Source organism: Lolium rigidum, chromosome 1 (genome assembly GCF_022539505.1).
Source record: "Lolium rigidum isolate FL_2022 chromosome 1, APGP_CSIRO_Lrig_0.1, whole genome shotgun sequence".
In the NCBI taxonomy this organism is placed as follows: Eukaryota; Viridiplantae; Streptophyta; class Magnoliopsida; order Poales; family Poaceae; genus Lolium; species Lolium rigidum.
In genome coordinates this window covers 236015012-236033158 of record NC_061508.1, presented here as the reverse complement: position 1 = coordinate 236033158, position 18147 = coordinate 236015012, and the positions used below count along the sequence as shown (strand labels likewise).

The following is an 18147-nucleotide window of genomic DNA, read 5'->3' as shown; positions in this document are numbered from 1 at the left end:
GTCGAAGACTTGCGTAGAAACTCCAAGCATAACCATCTCCGGAGTCGAAGAAAATACGCGGCGAGGTCCATGTCGTAGATCATGTGTAGCGTAGATGATGTCGACGATTCTTGAAATTATCGGGTGCGCGGTAGCGCTCCCGATGGGAGTAGCCCCCGAGTCTATGGGCAAGTGCTCGCACTTGGGCATAGACTCAAGTTGTACTACTCGATGAAGAACTTAACTATATTTCTGGAGGACTTGATGAAATCCATGTGCTCCCGATGGGAGTAAGCTCCACTCGAGTCGTAGAATCGAGTTGAGTCTACAAACCTTGATTGTCATAGATGATGTCGAAGTTATTTTTCTATCGGGTGCGCGACCAGCGCTCCCGATGGGAGTAGCCCCCGAGGCTACGCCAAGTGTTTGCACTTGGGTGTAGGCTCAACTTGCTTGTAATTGACTCCACAATTTTTCCTCTTTTTTATCGGGAGGGTGAACAATACTCTCGATAAGAGTAGCCCCAAGCCTATGAGCAGGTGCTTGCACCTAGGCATAGGCTCAAGTTGTACTACTCGATAAACAACTTGGCGCAGCCCCTCTTTTTATCGACTCCAGACCGTTGCTATTTTTATTTGACATCCATATCTATATTGTACAGGGATAATAGTAATTGGGGCTAGTTCATCTGACAGATCAGGTACTAGTTAACTGCTCTAGTGGCAATCCGCAAAAACCTACTTCAAGATCACGTCCCTGGACATGATCTCGGGATACTGGTGTTAACTCGACGAGTGCCGCTTAAGGTCTTACCATTCCGTCGAGTCCCGGCCATATTTTATCGGGTACCTAACGCGTCCGTTAGGATTTTTCTTCGTATCCGTTGATACGGATAAAAGTAGCAAACCGACGTCGGAGACGGCGCCACGCCACACGAACGGATCCGGGGTCTTACCTTCGCAAAGTTTTGCGGCATTCAGAAATTGTTCGCAACTTTGGCGTTCTGAGAATATATTGTCGAGTGCCTTGTTCGGCTGATGCAATGACCCATTTTGCGGGTTCTTCTATTTTTCTCTCGGGCTTGATGAGACAGCCGAATATATTGGGCTCTTCTATATTGTCGTCAGGCACATCACCGATGCTCTTGCTCAGAACAAATGACGAGTCAATGGACCCGAAGATTTGCCTATCCTCTTCACTTTTCTTTCCTCTTTTTTTTTTTGGTTCCTCCTTGATGATAATTTCGTCGAGTTCCTCCTTCAGGAAAATTTCTTCGGGTCCTCTTTGAGGATAATTCTTCGAGTCCTCCTTGAGGATAATTTTTCGGGTCCTCCTTGAGGATAATTTTTTGGGTCCTCCTTGAAGATAATTTTTCGGATCCTCCTTGAAGATAATTTTTCGGGTCCTCCTTGAGGATAATTTCGTCGAGTTCTCCCTGTACACAATTTCGTCGGGTTCTCTCTTATACTTTGAAATTTGCTATCTCCTGCACAAATAAACAAACTTTTTCTATCTTTTCCTTGACTCTCTTTTTCGCATACGGTGTCAGATGCTCGGATTCGATGACATGTAAAGTGAATATACGCCACGCAACCCCCGAGCGTCGGGTGCGGCGAAAGTAAATGATTATCAACTTTGCGTAAAAAAGAACACTTAGCTTATTGGATATGACGGAGTCGACAGAAGTAGGTCGTGCATCTGAGTTGATAAAGGCTTCGAGTGCAGCGAAAAAGTCGAGCCGAAGTAGAAACCACCGAATAGCGAAAGTGGATGCCACCAAATTGTTGATAAAGAGATAGCCGAGCCCCCGAGCACTGCTGGGGTGATGTCATAATTGTTGCTTAGACGTTGTGTCACAGTTGTTACTCACGGCGAAGTCGTTGTCGAGCCTCCAAGTGTTTAGCCGTGATGTCGGAAGAACTTTACGAAATTGCGGCGTCATATAAGGTGAAGCCATTGAGGATGAATCCATTGACAATAATATAATATGAATCAACCAAAAATTTACGCCATTGGAGATGAAGTCGTTTGAAGATTGAACCATTGAAGATTACGCCATAAAAAATGAAGCACTGGAGATGAATCCAAGATGAAGTATTTGAGATGAATCCACGTTGAAGATTAGGCCATTAACCATGAAGTATATATTGAAGATGAATCCGCCAATATCATAGATGATGAATCCATTGACCCGAAGAATCCAGAAATAACCATATAAAATGAATCCGCTGATATCATAGAGGATACATCCATTGATCCGAAGAAAATAGTTCCGGTAATAACCATAGAAGATGAATCCATTGACCCGGAAACGCATCGGGTAATATTGTATAAGTGAACCAATAATAACCCAAAGAAAACCAATCTAGTAATCCGAAGAAAATAAATCCACTGAGCCGAAGAAGATAAAGCCACTAAGTCGAATAAAATAATTCCACTGAGCCGAAGAAAATAATTTCACTGAACCGGAGAAAATAATTCCACTGAGCCGGAGAAGATATATCCAGAGCCGAAGAAAAGAAATTCACCAAGTAACCGAATATATTTGTGGTAACGAAGTAATGGTACATCCCCCGGATGAATTGGCTCTAATGATGTAATGGTGCAACCCCCGAGTATTCGGGGGTAACAGAAGTAAATAATAATCGAATCTTGAAAGAGGGACACTTAGCTTTTTTATCGGCTGTGGCGGAGTCGACGTGAAAGGAGATCGTGCGGCGGACATAGTCGATGTAGTCGCGCGGCGCCTGGTTGGAAGTGCTTGATGAAGAAGATACAGTCGATGTGGCGGATCCGAGCGACGTTTAGTCAAAAATATATGACACGGTGGAAGTAGTCGGCATGTAGGAGAGAATCGTCGACTTCATGGCGGGCAAGCCCCCCGAGCGAGTGCACGTTGTCGGGTTCACGACGGCGAGCCCCCGAGCATGCGACTGTATGCGGCGAAGTAATCGGAGCTTGTTCTGATCTGAAATTGTATTGGAGCGCGGAAATCTGCGCCCAAATAACAGCACAACCCGAAAAAAATTTGGCCAAACAAATTTTACGAATAGTAATTAACTGGAAATATAGGACCTGATGGTCTTTGTGTCCGATGGCGAATCCTCCATGGCGAGTGCGCACTAATAGGTTCGTGCTGGCATCCGCGAGAGTTGTCGTTTGCAAATAAATCTGAAATTACTCGTAAAAAATTTCGGAGCAAATATTGATCTATATTTTCTATGCGGTGTTTTTTCTTGCTAGAGATACGATCACGTGTCGTTTACCTTTGTTAGACGAATAGTTGTTCAAACAAAGACCAAACACAACAAACTGAAAGTACGTATCAATAAACAGTAACAAGAGTACTTATCTTTTGTTTTTCGGAGAGAACACAGCAACCGATCGGATCTTTGAACTCGTGAAGCATTACCCTTGCGTGTAGTTGTTGCATACTTCCTGATGAAGCTTTCTCGGGATGTGCTGCTCCGCTGCTTTTTTTTTCCTTTCTTTCTTTCAAGATCCTTGAGATCTTTACCTGAAGCACTTGGCGTAGCTCATGTACAAGATTCGCAGCGACGTGATGATAGCTATCTGGCCCCTTGCGTTGAGAAACAGCGTGATACGATGATGCCTTCTTCCTGCTTTTCTTGCGGAACCGTATTTGGGATAGGCGCTGCTCAAGGTCCGACGGATCTGTGCTTGCTGATGAAGATGATGAGGGGTCCCGGTTTCTTTTTCTCGATTTCAATCTTGCTGCTGACATTGCTGATGAATTTGAAGGATCCCGCCCAGATGACAAAATCCAATCGCTACTGTTCCCACAGACGGCGCCAATTGACGAGGGATCACCTCGGCAATGCCTACGTATTGTAGACTTGGGTTTCGGGAGAGAGCGACGATGGAGATTCCGGGAGCGAGATTAGGCACACGACGTACCCAGCTTCGGGTCCCCTCGGTGGAGGATCCCTACGTGCTGCTAGCAATCCAGTATATGATCATAGATGTGTTTACAGGGTGCCGCCGTAGGCGGAGCTATGTTGTCCATATTCTATCTATCTATTGTCCTCCTTATTTCGGGTGCCCTGGCTAGCTTTATATATGCAACCAGCCTAGGGTTTTACAAGAGTCCTAGTCGACTACTTCCTCGGGTTGCCTTGTTGGGCCTTCTCCATATTGGGTCTCCTCCATATTGGGCCGAGCTAGGTATACTAATAATGGGTACCCGAAGGGTATGCCCATGTCAACTGGACAAACTGTGTTTTTAAGAAAGGAAGTTAGCTTAGCTTTGATGTGAAATTACACTAAAAAGTTTATTTAAGCATAGCTCACAAAATCACACTTATCTACTCCCTGTCCTAAAATAAGTGTCTCTTTATTTAGGTACGAACGTGCACTTATTTTAGGACGAATGGAATATTATCCTTCAACAACCTTGGAAGTGCACATAAAGAATCAGGTTAAACGATTGAAAAATACCTAGTAGAACACGGATGTCGGGTCCACATGAACCCAAATTTTAAAAAATTCAAAAGTCACTTTCCGAAGCTTCAATTTTTTGGACATAAATCACGCCCATACATACTGCCTTGATTGTTACCTGTGCAAAATTTGAAGAAATACTACGAAAATTCGTGGCCTACACAAAAAATAGGACATTGTATTTTTTACACAATAAAAATCAGGATCATTGTACTATTATAAGTACACTGTCATTTTGGCACAAGTTAGATTCTTTATATTTTTGCACAATAAAATTTAACACGCACATACTTGCACACATTCATACACACCCGATTTATGTCGTATTATTTTGATTTTATTTATTTTATTTTAATTTACTTCATCAGGGTTCACATGGACCCGTGTCAAACAAACCTGCGTCGCTCAAACAATGACACATAATAAGTATGAAAACATACAATGATGCGTACAAGTTCGATAAACATAGCAAGTATGAAAACAAATAATTATGTGTACGAGTTTGGTAAACGTAGAAAGTACGAAAACATATATTGATGTGCATAATTTTGGTAGACATAATACAAGTACAAAATCATATAATTTTTCGGAAAAGTTCGGTAAACATAGTACAAGTACGGAACCATATAAGGATATGTAAAAGTTCAGTAAAAATAGTACGCATGAAAACATATAGTGATGTGTAAAACTTCAAAAGGATCCACGGGATTTTTTTAATATCGTAGCCAAACTTGGTTATTTTTGTAGGTTTGACACAATATTTGTGAGACCAAAAATTTTAAATCGTAAGATATTCCTTTTCTCATCCTTGAACATGAAACAACCTTTACAAAGCCGAGATTTTTTTAATTTAATAATTCAAATAATCAGTAGTGAACTTTGCATCGATTGCTTAAAAGCTTTTTGACACTTATCTACCTGAGCTTGTGAGGTCGTGGTGTTTTCGAATTTGAGATGATATGTGGCAAAGACTCGAATCATTCTGCACATGAATTTTGAACATTTGAAAACTCATCCCTTCCCTCGCCCCTCCCCTCCCCTCGCACCATTTTCATTGTTCCTTCTTGAGGGGTTTATGTCTAAGAGAATGCCGTCGCAGGATTTGTGTGAAGCACATGTGTTGGGTATTTGCACATTTTGAAAGGAAATCTATGTCATTTGACTGATTTGATAAGTTAAGTTTTTTCTTCTTGTAATACGTTTATTTTCGGTGTTCAAAAATTGTTACTAGCATAAAAACCCTGCAAAAATTGTTGGCAGCAATTATCCACCATAAATAACCTAGAAAACGGGGAGACCTGCAATTTTATAATAAGCCCCTCCAACTTTCACCTCTCAAGCCATTATGCCCCGACGCAAACCCCAACCGACGAGCAAGAAACCCGAGCGGCGTTCCCCACGGAAGCACCCCACCAAATCCGCCGTCGCCATGCCCGATTCCGCCTCCCCCGCCGCCGCCAAGCCCGATCCGGAGATGCCGCCCCGGAGATCCCTCGCCGGCGGCGGCGGAAAGCTCAAGAAGCCGCTCACCGGCAAGCTCCGCGCCGCCGCCGAGGAGCGCCTCGCCCAGCTCCGCGCCAAGTTCCGCCTGCACCCGCCGGCGGCCCCTCCGGCCTCCCTCGCCGCCCACGAGGCCGCGCTCCGCTCCGTCGGCCTCCTCGATTTCGCGCGGCTGGACCTCCAGTCCGAGCCCGCGCGCCCCGACCTCGTCTCCCAGCTCGTCGCCTACTACGACCCGGCCCAGCACCGCAGCTTCGTCTGGGACACCCGCCTCGCCGTCTCCCGCACCGACTTCGCGCGCGCGCTCTCCCTCCCGCCCAGGCCCGCCCCTGCGGCCTCCCCGCCCGACGACGTCGACCCCGCGGCGCTGGTCTCCGCCGTCCTGGAGTTCATGCGCGTCTACGTCCTCCCCGCGTTCACCGGCGCCGACATGTGCGTGTTGCCGCCGGAGGTGGCCGCCGCGGAACAGGCGGTCAAGGACGAGTCCGCGCATAGGGTTGACTGGGCCGGCCTGATCTGGGGCCTCGTTGAGAAGGAGATCCTCGAGTTACCCAAGAGGGATGACGGGGTGTGCTACTTCGGGCCGTATCTTCAGAGGCTCATCTTGACGCAGAAGCCGGATCTGCTGAAGCCGCTGGAGGAGGAAGAGAAGAGGGAGGCTGCCCTGGAGGTGGTGTCTTTAGAGGACGATGATGATGATGGCGATGTGGCCAAGAGCTCGGATGAGCTGGAGCCGAGGGATACAAATGCTGATGTGACGAGCAATCCTGTGGAAGAAGCATCAGAGATGGATGTTGCACCTGTGAGGAGCAATATCTTGGACGAGTCGGAGCCCGGGGATGCAGATGGTGACACAAAGAGCAAGATCTTGGAGGAACCAGAGATAAAGGGTGCGTCTTCGAGGATCAATGACTTGGAGGCGTTGAAGCCAGGGGATGCAGATGCTGAAATGAGTAGCAAGGAAATCTTGGAGGAATCAAAGATAGAGCGTGCACACAATAACTTGGATGAGCTGGAAGCGGGGGATGCAGCTGCTGACACGAGTAGCAAGGAAATCTTGGAGGAATCAAAGATAGAGAGTGCACACAATAACTTGGATGAGCTGGAGGCGGGGGATGCAGATGCTGACATGACTAGCAAGGAAATCTTGGAGGAATCAAAGATTAATCTTGATGAGTTGGAGGCAGGGGATGTAGATGATGATCTGAGGAGCAAGACCTTGGGTGAAACAGAGGCAGATGGTGCGCATTTGAGGAGCAGTAACTTGGACGAGCAGCTGGAGTCGGGGGATGCAGATGCTGAGACGAGGACCAAGAATATCTTGGAGGAATCAGAGATAGAGGGTGCACAACCTTTGAAGAGCAATAACTTGGATGAGCTGGAGTCTGGCAATGCAGATGCTGACATGAAGGAAATCATGGAGGAATCAAAGATAGAGCTTTTGAGTAGCAATAACTTGGATGAGTTGGATTCAGGGGATGCAGCTGTTGATACAAGGAGCAAAACCTTGGAGGAATCAGAGACAGAGGGTGCGCGTTTGATGAGCAGTAACGTGGACGAGTTGGAGTCTGAGGATGTGGATCGGAGGAGCAAGAACATGGATGATTTAGAGTCGGGGGATGTGGATGCTAATGCAAGGAGCAAGATATCAGAGGCATCGATGGTGGTGGATGATGATGCAAATGACATGAACTTGGATGAACCAAATGTGGGGGATGAATTGGGTCTGGATTTTGTTGCACCGGAACCACTAGCTGTTATTCATGAAGCGAGGACTTCAAATGACGAGGTTCCAGGAAAGAAGTTATGCGAGGGAGATGAAGGTGTATCAGTGAGTCCAGCACAGGAGGATGGAAGTCCAGAGATGGTGTCTATGACACAGGAGGAAGTGCTAGCAGTGGCGGAGGAGGATGTGGAGGAAGAATGTGAAGAAGAGAGAGGCACAGCAGGGTGGATCAGCTCTGCCAATGACGATGACAGTATGGATGCTGAAGAGAATGCATTTGTGCAAAATCTGGATGAGAGCGATAATGAGGAGGGAGAGGAGTCAGAGCAGGATGGATTTGAGGGGTATAGGGGTGGGATGGAGATGGGTTGGAGGATGGAGGATGAGAATGGGGGTGAGGGTGCAACAAATTCCTTTCCGGGGATGCAGTTCGAGAACTTGAATAAAGGGAATGTCGGAATGAGGGATGTCATGAGCTTTGATGATGGATTCTCCGAAAAATTGGGATCCTTGCATGGGATGGGATCAACGAACCTCCTTCAGGCAATGAATTCGATTCCCACGGAATACAATGGTACGGAGAACGTACATGATCTTCCCTCTGGAGAATTCTTGGCTATGGGAGCTGATGCACATAAGAATGGAGTGGACCTGGGGACTGGGAGTTCATTTTTATTTGGAAATAATGGGAAAAGGCACATTGGGGATATTGACGGGTACAATGACCAGATGGAAGCACAGCAGCAGTTTCTGCAGGGCAATCAACAAAAACGTGCTCGGAACTGCAACAATAGTGTATCATCTGGATCAGCATTCTTTAATGCAAATATTTCAGATCCAATACATACCTTGTTGTTGAAGGCCAGCATCTCCTATGAACAGAAGGATAGAGATATTCAAGAAGCGCTGTCACAGAAACAATATATGGCCAACTTGCTGCAGGAGAAGGACACAATTATTCAGACGTTAAACGCAGCCAGGTTTGAGCAAGAGAATAAGTATCAAGCAAAGCTTAGGTACTTTGAGCATGATCTGAATGTGATGGGCCAGTTGGTCAGTGGCTATAAGAAGGCTTTGAAACAGAGTCAGGCCTCTTTCAGTGAGTACAGAAAGAAGTTCCCTTCGAACAAGTTCCGTTATCATGATGTTCCTAATAGTGGAGGCCTTGTTGTTAGCGTCAATGAGTTGGAGAGGAAACGGCAGGAGGAAGAGCAGCAGAAACTTGCTGCAGCAAATGAGATGATTGAAAATTTCCAGCATCAATGGTTTTCAAAGGCTGAAGATTGGACAAACCAAATCGTCTCTTTGGGCAGCAACATAGAAGAGCTGGCTAGGGAGATTGATCTTCTAAAGGAAAAAAGAGAAGCGAAGTTTGCAACAGTGGCTACAGAAGAATTAGTTCTCTGATAGTTAGAGGTACATGGATTGGCTTATAACCTAATTTCTTACGTTCATGTACTATATGGAGTAATTCAGTGGTTAGGGGATAGACTAGTTTTTTGTATTATGGAGGAACCCAGGTGGTGGTTAGGAAACTGTCCTGATTTCGATATGATTGAGAAATTCTTGATTTGCTGAATGTTTTCTGGTTTAACATCTTAGGGCAGCAGAATGCTAAAGGTACTGCTGGAAGCATTTTTTGTGCATTTTTATGCAATATTGTTTAGCTAAGCAGCTACTAGAATAGTTAGTGATACTAATAGGATCAATAATGATAAACTTTCTTGTCTTGCCTTAATTTACTCAGCTCAGGGTGAAATATCAAATTTAGAATATTCACACAAACCTGCAGCTTGATATGAGTAATTTAGTAATTTTAGTAACTTATCAAATTACTAAATATCAAATTTAGTAATTTTAGTATATCGTGCATTCTTAATATGAGGTTCTGGGAAACTTCTAGTTGGTAGTGATTATTCGTCATATTACCTTGATGCGCTGCAGCTCATATGCTTCAAGATGGATGTGCGATCTAATGTTCTCAAGTTCATATACACTGCTGTGAACACTTGCATAATAACCTATAAAAAACTCACAATTGCACATGAAATGATTGCTCATTGGTCATCCTGTAGTGTTTAAACCCTGTCCGTCATCTTAAAAACTTTAATAGAGTTATCAGAAGGGTTTAGTGGTTGTGAGTTTATGATTGTACAATTATGATGTCACATTTGTAGCATGATGTCATGTACCAATCTCTCTCCTATATTATTGATTGCGTTAGCACAAATAAAGGAGTGGTAAAAAATGACCTTGGTGGCTTTCGTTATTCCTACACCTACCATGCTCTTCTCCTAATTATTTAATATTTTAGAACAGGAGTACTCATTCGTGGAGAACTGCAAAATGTCTAATTTACTGAGTTAGGTGCATATAACCGGTCAAGAATATACAGCAATTCAGAATCCAAACATTGGCCATAATATCGAGAATTTTGTTTTTTCATTCTTAGTCAAGTCTACAAAAATTCCAATTTCGGTTTCATACTCTATTGCCGTTACACGTTGGGATTGTCTATAGACCCACATCACTAGATAACCTTTTGATGGTTTTGCACTTCGAACTTCTTGAACTTCTTTTTATCTTGCCACCATTGGAACTCAAATCTTGTAGTAAGTAAGCACAACTAAACGGGCAGGACTTGTCAAGTGACCTTGTGGGGTTAGTATAGTATCATTCAGATTGTGAATATCCGTGTTGAGCTTTGATTATGCAGGGTATGGTTTGGTTTGTTATCAGAACATGTTTTGTGCTCCTCACTCTGTTTTTTGTTGAGTATCGTGTTACTGTATGTCCAGAAACTGAAAATTGGGATCTATATCGCAGGTTGTAATGTGAAGATGGGACTCTTGGATGGTGCGCTCCAATTCATTCGATGCCTTGCATCAACGGCAGCCGCGAATCAGCAGCTGTAGCTACATTGTTGTGCATTTGTAGACTGTAGCGAAGACTTCATTATTCCAGCTGGAACTTAAATGTATCGTTGTCGAAGGACGTTTTAATGACTAGTACTAGTGCTATATTAGAGGGCCTTTTGGTTCAGTTAATTGGCTCAATTCCTGCATATGGACTATGGTACTAGCTGTTGCTAGGTGGGCCTTGAGATGAAGCAAATCTCTCGAAGCTGATGACAACTTCAAGTCATAAACTGCAGACAAAAATATTTCTCTTCATGTGAGGAAGACGAAGTAGGGGATTCAGTCCAGGTGATTATCAAATTAAGATGAGATGTAAGTTCCAATATTCACAGGAAGTTCCTATTTAACAAACAAACCAACCAAACATTTTCATTGCAGGTAATGCAGCTGTGCTCTAATTGAGGAACTTAGAGTTAAGTTCTGATCATGGCCTTTGGTTCTGTTAGAACTTAGAAATGATGTCGAGCTTTGTGCAGTAAACTCCAGAGGCGTATATTAGAATCAAGGTGTATGGCACCACACCTTCATGCTACCTTTTTATCATCTTTCTTGCAAACATTCATGGCCAGGAATCTACGTACTTGTTATCCTATTCCGGACTTCTTTTGCCCATTTATCTGTGGTACTTCATGACCGTTAGTCAGTTACACAGCTGTACATAAAGGATGCGATATTGCTTCCAGTTGGTTTGAGCTTAGAACGCATGGTTTAACTTTGGCACTGATCCCGTGTCGGGTTTCTCAAAAAAAAAATCATGGACTAGTGCTTTATTTAGAGGGCCTTTTGTTTCAGTTAATCGGTTCATTTCCTTGATGGAGGAACATTCTAGGTGGGCGTTGTATGTGTGTTCACAAGAAGTAGAACAGTTCATAGTTTATTACTTATGCATCTATTTTTCTGTACTCGCTGACTTATGCCAAACATTTTGTTCTCTATCTTCTGCGCCGAAGTGGTCATTTTATTAGGAATATAATAGAGCTGAGTCTGCTTACAGGAAGCTAAAAGAGAACAATTAGGCATTCTCTTGTTAATCACCAGTTTCTTGGTCGGAAGTTCTTTGAACCAGTTCTGTATCAAACTGCAACTTCTTTTTTCCAAACGGGCTATCCCCTTTCCATTAATTTCTCAATGGAAATACCATGTCTTTTTTAGAAGCACCAGCAAACAAAACAAAATGAAAGAAATGGGAAAGAACATGATAGCGCTATTGTGGGGGACGTTTGTGTGGGACGCTAACAGGAAACCCGCTGAAAGTATTCACCAAGTATTCGTGCGAAATACCTCTAGGGGACAAAAACTTGCTAAGGCATTCAGTTCAAACCAAAACAGTTCATACCACCAGCATCAGTACCAGAATGTGCCACATCGCAGCCATTGGTGATCATCAACACTCCATGTACCACCGGATCTAGAGTAGGCCTTCCCAGATTATCTCAAGCAAGCTTCACGGCCACCTAAACAATCTGGTCCGCTCCAGTTTCAATTGCCGCCTTAGCCTCCTCCTTGTACAAACCTGCCCAGTATTTCAAAAAGGAGCACACTGTGAAAATCAGCGAAATAGGAGATCTCATCTTGTATCCATCAAATGTTATCTTGTTTCGAGTAATCCAAATAAACTAACATATAGCTGCGAACACCAGATGATAAAACCTCTTTCTCCCCAGGCCAGAAGGCATAAAACTAAGCCCAACACTGCCCAAAAGAAGAAATACATATGTTAGTCCCCAACACTGATCCCAGTGCACCCCACACCACTCTTGCTGAAGAACAAGAATATAATAAATGATTTCTATCCTCCAAATGATTACAAAAAGAACAATTTGGATTTCCACCCCTATTTCTTTTGTTGAATTATCCTCGGTCAGGACCGTATTTTGCATCATTTGCCACATGAAATTTTTGATTTTAAGAGGTAAAGCAGACTTTCAAATTCATTTATAATTCGGACCACACACACCAGATTCCAAGTACTTATACACCGATTTTGTAGTAAATAACACACTCTTATTAAGACTCCAGGAAATCGTATCGTGAGCCTCGCTCATATTAACCTCTAGCTTTACTCTGTTTATAATTCCATTGTTCTAGAACTCCGTGTGTAACCTCCTTCTGAATTAAAGCACAATTTTTTTGGCAACACAATATTGAAAGATCACCTCCGGCTCTTGGCAAACATAAAAAAATGAGAGGAAATGGTGCTCTAAAGATGTATCCCCTAGCCACACATCTTTCCAAAACCTTATCAAGTTATCACTGTTCATTTTTAGTCTCCCGCCAGCCATATATACATCCTTTTCTTTACATTCGCAACAGTTTTATTTCTCAAATATTTATTCTAACAATTCTTTTCTAAAGCCCATCTCTAGTTTCCAACTTCCACCAACATTTGACCAACAAGCTAATATTGTGTTTTCGTAAGTCTTGACAACCAGACCACCCTTAGCTTTAGATCTACAAATTCTTCACCACTTTACCATATGGCACTTCCCCTTTATTTACTTTTACTTTGCCAAAAAATGCTTCTCATATGTTTCACCAACTTCTACACAAAGGTTTTGTTCATAAGAAACATAGACATATAGTATAAAAGAATTCTAGACAAGCATGACTGCAATAAAGTCAACCTTCCCCCAGAAGTTGCACTATCACAAACCCATGCAGCCAACTTTTTCAATAATTTAGCATCCACGAAATCCCAATCCACACTTTTTAGTTTAGAAAAAGATACAGAAACACCTAAGTACTTCATAGGTAGACTTCCAACCTGACATAAACATGCTGGCATACAAAGCAATCACATCATTTTCCCCATTTACCACAAAAACTTTTCTTTTCATAAAATTTATCTTAAGACCTGACATTAATTCGAACACATACAACAAAAGCTTTAAATTGATAGATTTCTTGGGGTCATGAATCATCAACATATTACAACATCGCAATTCTGTTAGGGATCAAATCAGCTCCCGAACCAACAAAAGGACGTACCCAGTGCTGAGAGCTCCCGCACTGTGCGGGGTCTGGGGAAGGTGTTAGTGGCAAGCCTTACCTTCACAAAGTGCAATGTGAGGAGACCGCGACTCGAACCTGGGACCTCTTGGTCACAGGCGGTGAGGCTCTACCGCTGCACCAGGCCCGCCCTTCTCTCCCGAACCAACAACCAGACCATATTTTTTTAGCCGTCAAGACCATCTTGGTTAAACACTCACCAACCATATTGAACAAAGTGGGCGACAATGGATCTCCTTGTCGAACCCCTTTTGCACTTTGGAAATAAGGACCTAACTCATCATTAATTTTTACCGAGATCATCCCATTATGTAAAATCTGATGCAACCAGTTGCACCAATGATCAGCGAAACCCTTTACTTTGTGACATGTTTTTTTTAGATCAAAGGCCAAAAAGGCCTGACGTTAAATTAATAACGCTCTCAACGGCGACAAGGTACAAGGAGTTGAACACAACATACAACACACACCCACACACCCACACACCCACACGAGTTGCCAACAAGGCTACTTTGTGACATTGGATCAACAAATCCCAATTCACCTTATCGTAGGCCTTCTCGAAATCTAACTTTAACACCACCCCAACTTTCTTCTTCAGATGAGTATGCTGGGTAATTTCGTGCAAAGTCATAATACCATCAGTAATGTTTCTATTTTTTTATAAAAGCATTTTGTTGCGTACTAAAGAGTTTTGAAGCATAATGATCCAATCGGATCGTTAAAGTTTTAGTAATCAACTTATAAATGCATCTAAGTAAGCAAATAGGACGAAACTGTTGAATTTTGTTAGCCTCATTCATTTTAGGTAACAAAATAATCACTCCATAGTTAAGCCTTTGAAAATCAAACTGCAACTTCTCAAGTAGTTCTCAGTTGAATCTTGTTCTTCTGGATGTTTGGCGTGAGATAATTTTCTTTCAGGTCTGGCAGGAAATTGGTGCTTGTTCTGGTGACGGATAGCCATAGGCTAGAGGCACTGTGAACACTGTGAATGCAAAAGACTCCTGCAAACCAAATACCTGTTACGTATGCCCAAGGAAGATGCCGGAGGCGTAATATTCAGAGCGCTGTCTTCATCTCTATGCAGTACCTGTGGTTTCATCTGATGGCAGTGACTTCTCAGACCGACTGAACCTATTTGTCGTGCAATAATCCGCTGGAAGTTATGCCTTTTACAGTCGCAGCAAACTAGTTTGATACATGTCGCAGTAATCTCGAAATGGTTAGGATCCAGCTCAGTATGGGCTTTTAAGCAAGTAAAAAAATCTATGTTGTGGCAGAACCTAAGATACCCTCGGATCGAAATCCAGTTTGGCTCTCAAATCCATATGAACTCATTGTTCTCCGGCGATGGAAGGGCAAGCGACGGCGGCACGTCTTCGGCTCACGCTAGTCTTGTAGTTACTGCTAGTTGTTTTAAAGATCAATTTGTAATTTTATTACCTTTTGGATTCTTGTACTACTATAAATAATTATCGGTGGATTTTTGGCAAAAAAATGTTAAAAATATCTCTTCCTCCTCCATGGAAGATTTATTTCTTCTAAAATAACTAAAATGTACAGGCCCATTTGCCCTTTCTGAGTTTCTGCTCACATAGTATTTGGTAACTCTTTTCAGGCGCATATTTCATCACTCATTGGGTCATTCCCACAGGCATATGGGGCTGTACACTTGCTCAACAGCGGAGGCCTCGCCGTACGTGTAATAACATGGTTCTCTGAACTCGTACCCTGCCACCATGCCCTCGCCGTGGACGTACCAGCCGCCCATGTCGTTCCCCAGCACTACCGGCGGCACCTCCTCCCAGTACTCGAACGGCTCGGCCGCCAGGGGCGGTGCCTCGGCCTTCGGGCTGCCGTCAAATTCCGACAGCATCTCTTCCAGTCCCCCGTCGTCGCTCATCGTCTCGTCCTCCGCTGCGGCCGGCGCTGGCGCCGGCCAACCACCGATCTCGGCCTCGAGGGACCGCATGACGCGGCTTAGCTGGTCGTCGACGACCTCCTGCGGCTGGTCGGCAGGCGCTGGCGTGTCCTCCAGCAGCTCCGACAGCAGGAACGCCCCGCCGGCTACCTCGGGCTGCCCAGCTCCGCCAAGGTAGCGGAACTCTTGCACAGCGCCGGCGCCACCGCCTCCCATGCTCTGGCGATCCATCACGCGTGTATAGGGAAATAATCGAGTTGTTTGCTCGTTGTGGTGGCTAATGGCGGGAATGACGTCGAGCTATATATATAGCAGCGGACGCGGGAAGGAAGAGGGTTGAGGGAATGGTATTGCGTGTATTATTGTTGCACACTTGTTCCCCATGTGCAACTGGTTTGAGACTACACGCACTCAAAACGTCGCATTTCTTAGGTTGCTTTCTAGCTTTACGAAGAGAATATTATTTTGTGGTGCCCCGTGTACACTACGGGAAAGCAGGGCTTTGCCGTGCGCCACTTTGCACGGCAAAGACGCCTGTATGCACGGAAACGGCTTTGCCGTGCGTGCACTCACGGCAACGAGTGCCCGGCAAAGTCTTCGACGGCAAAGCCGTCTTTGCCGTGCGCATGCAAAAACTGCACGGCAAAGCCCTTTGCCGTGCGTTACCATCGCTGCCGTGCGTGAGCATCTCTGCCGTGCGCCACTTCTTTGCCGTGCGGCAGGGAGGCTGCCGTGCGCCCCGACATTGCCGTGCGCCACCAGGGCTTTGCCGTGCGCCTGTCAATGCCGTGCGCCCAGCCAGTGCCGAGCTGCTCACCTTTGCCGTGCGGCCTAGCCCTAGCACGCACGGCAAAGGCCCCTACAGGCACGCCCCAGACAGCTCCCAGGAGCACAGGCTTGCGCCACGTGGCGCCTTTGCCGTGCGTATGCACACGGCAAAGTGACCAAAAGTCCTTTGCCGTGTGCATACACACGGCAAAGGCCCCTGGTTTTTTCATTTTTTTTGCTGCTTTTCATTAATCCCTGCATTTCAAAATTGCATTTCACATATATATAACAGCAGCAACATATATATTCACCATAGCATCACCAAACACATCAACAACACCACAAATACATCGAGCACACATAGTTCATGCATAACAAAGTGCAATGTCCATTATTACAATCCATAACAAGTGCAACATCCATAACAAGTGCGAACAATCCATTACAACGACGACGAGTGCACGAAGACCATGCCATCAACCTTGTCCTCCTCCATTGCTTGCGCCCGCCTCATCGTCATTGCCTTGTGACACATAATCTACAAGGTTTGATGGAATTGGCATTTGTCATTTGCATAATGATTACTTGAACAAGCACAAGTAGCGGGTTGGGCACAAGTGTAGGAGGACTCACCGCGGTTCATGCTCCGGATGATGTTCATGTTGTTCACGGTGATAGGTGTCCCCGGGTCTGAGTGGGCGGTGGCGGCATCCACGGCATGGAGTAAGGTGGAGGAGCAGGAATACTCCCCGGTGGAGAAGACAGAGCCGTCTGGCTCATCAGCCAGCTCATCCGTGCTCGATGCTGCTGCATCATCTCGCTGCTGCTTGTTGCATCCGCAAGCATCATCCGTGCCTCGCTGCCGCCGATACTCCGGAACCCGCCGCTCCAAGTTCCGTGCGTGCTCCCGGGCCGCCTGCTCCTTTTCTGCCATCTCCGCCTACGATGTGTCCGCGATGTCATTAACATTTCAATGGAAAGCATGTGCATGTAAAGGAAAGGTAGAGGCCCGAGGAAGAACATACCCGTAACCGCTCGACAGCTAGATCCGAGCCCGTGGCCGGGGCTCTACCTCAGGCTGGCCGCTCTTACGACCACGACGGATCCGGCGGAGAGAGGGAACCTTCGCCGGGTCGACGCACCCGTCACCAAACCATAGGCGGCCATGCTTCAAGCCTTCTCCCGCAAGCACCGCGACCTCGGGGTCAAAGTCCTCGGCCTCTGGGTTGGCGTCCTCGCCGTACTTCTGCTTGAACTTGGAGACATACGACGTGCACTGGGTCTCGGATTGCGGGTTAACCCACATGGACCCCGTCTCAGGATCAGGCGTCTTCCTTTGCTTCATCTTATTTAGCACGGCAAAGACGTTAGGCTTCGCTCCTGTACTGACTTCCTGCAAAAGAGAACATGTAATAAAGTGAAGTGGCACACCCTTGCAGAGTTAGCAAATATATAACATGAATTCAAAGAATGAAGGAACCATTAATTTGCTCACCTCCTTCTGCAGGTGAAGAGAGATGGGGATGCTGCCTTGGATATGCGATCCACCTCGCATATCTGCCCGCTTCTTCTTGCCCTCCTCGTGCTTCTTGAGGTACTGGGGGCATGTCCACCACATGACCATCGCACGAAAGCACCTATCGTCGTTGCCGACGTACTGAGGAGGGTTCTACATGCACAAGATAAACCCATTATGGTAAAATAAACTACATGGCGATAAAGAAATCAATAACACATAAATGCAAATACCTGCAAGTACTGCCACGGCTGCATGAGCGTGTCGCGAGCGTCCTCCTTAGTCATGTGGACGAAGCGGTCGGCGTGCCAGTCGCGGACGCATTGAACATGTGCCTCGTAGTGCA

The 18147-nt window shown here is 45.2% G+C and overlaps 2 protein-coding genes across 2 annotated transcripts; one reads left to right on the top strand and one right to left on the bottom strand.

The window, feature by feature from the left end:
• The first annotated feature begins 5869 nt into the window (after nucleotides 1-5869).
• LOC124656280 lies at nucleotides 5870-10722 on the top strand. The gene is made up of 3 exons (XM_047195058.1): nucleotides 5870-7310; nucleotides 7539-9082; nucleotides 10493-10722. Exons 1-2 carry the CDS (start codon nucleotides 5870-5872, stop codon nucleotides 9071-9073), a joined length of 2976 nt encoding a protein of 991 aa, XP_047051014.1. The 3' UTR covers nucleotides 9074-9082; nucleotides 10493-10722.
• Nucleotides 10723-15094: 4372 nt separating this feature from the next.
• On the bottom strand, nucleotides 15095-15802 carry LOC124683341. Its single transcript, XM_047217880.1, has 2 exons — nucleotides 15194-15802; nucleotides 15095-15156 (listed from the first exon to the last, which is right to left on the bottom strand). The coding sequence occupies exon 1, from the start codon at nucleotides 15746-15748 to the stop codon at nucleotides 15239-15241; it is 510 nt and encodes a 169-aa protein (XP_047073836.1). The 5' UTR covers nucleotides 15749-15802; the 3' UTR covers nucleotides 15095-15156; nucleotides 15194-15238.
• Nucleotides 15803-18147: the final 2345 nt, after the last annotated feature.

What these genes read in the sequence shown, in the direction of transcription:
- LOC124656280 (XM_047195058.1), top strand. Translation starts at nt 5,870, where the DNA reads ATGCCCGATTCCGCCTCCCCCGCCGCCGCCAAGCCCGATCCGGAGATG. An exon ending in ACCTTTGAAGAGCAATAACT is followed by an intron (nt 7,311 to 7,538) that starts TGGATGAGCTGG and finishes GGAGCAAGAACA; the next exon opens with TGGATGATTTAGAGTCGGGG.
- LOC124683341 (XM_047217880.1), bottom strand. Translation starts at nt 15,748, where the DNA reads ATGGATCGCCAGAGCATGGGAGGCGGTGGCGCCGGCGCTGTGCAAGAG.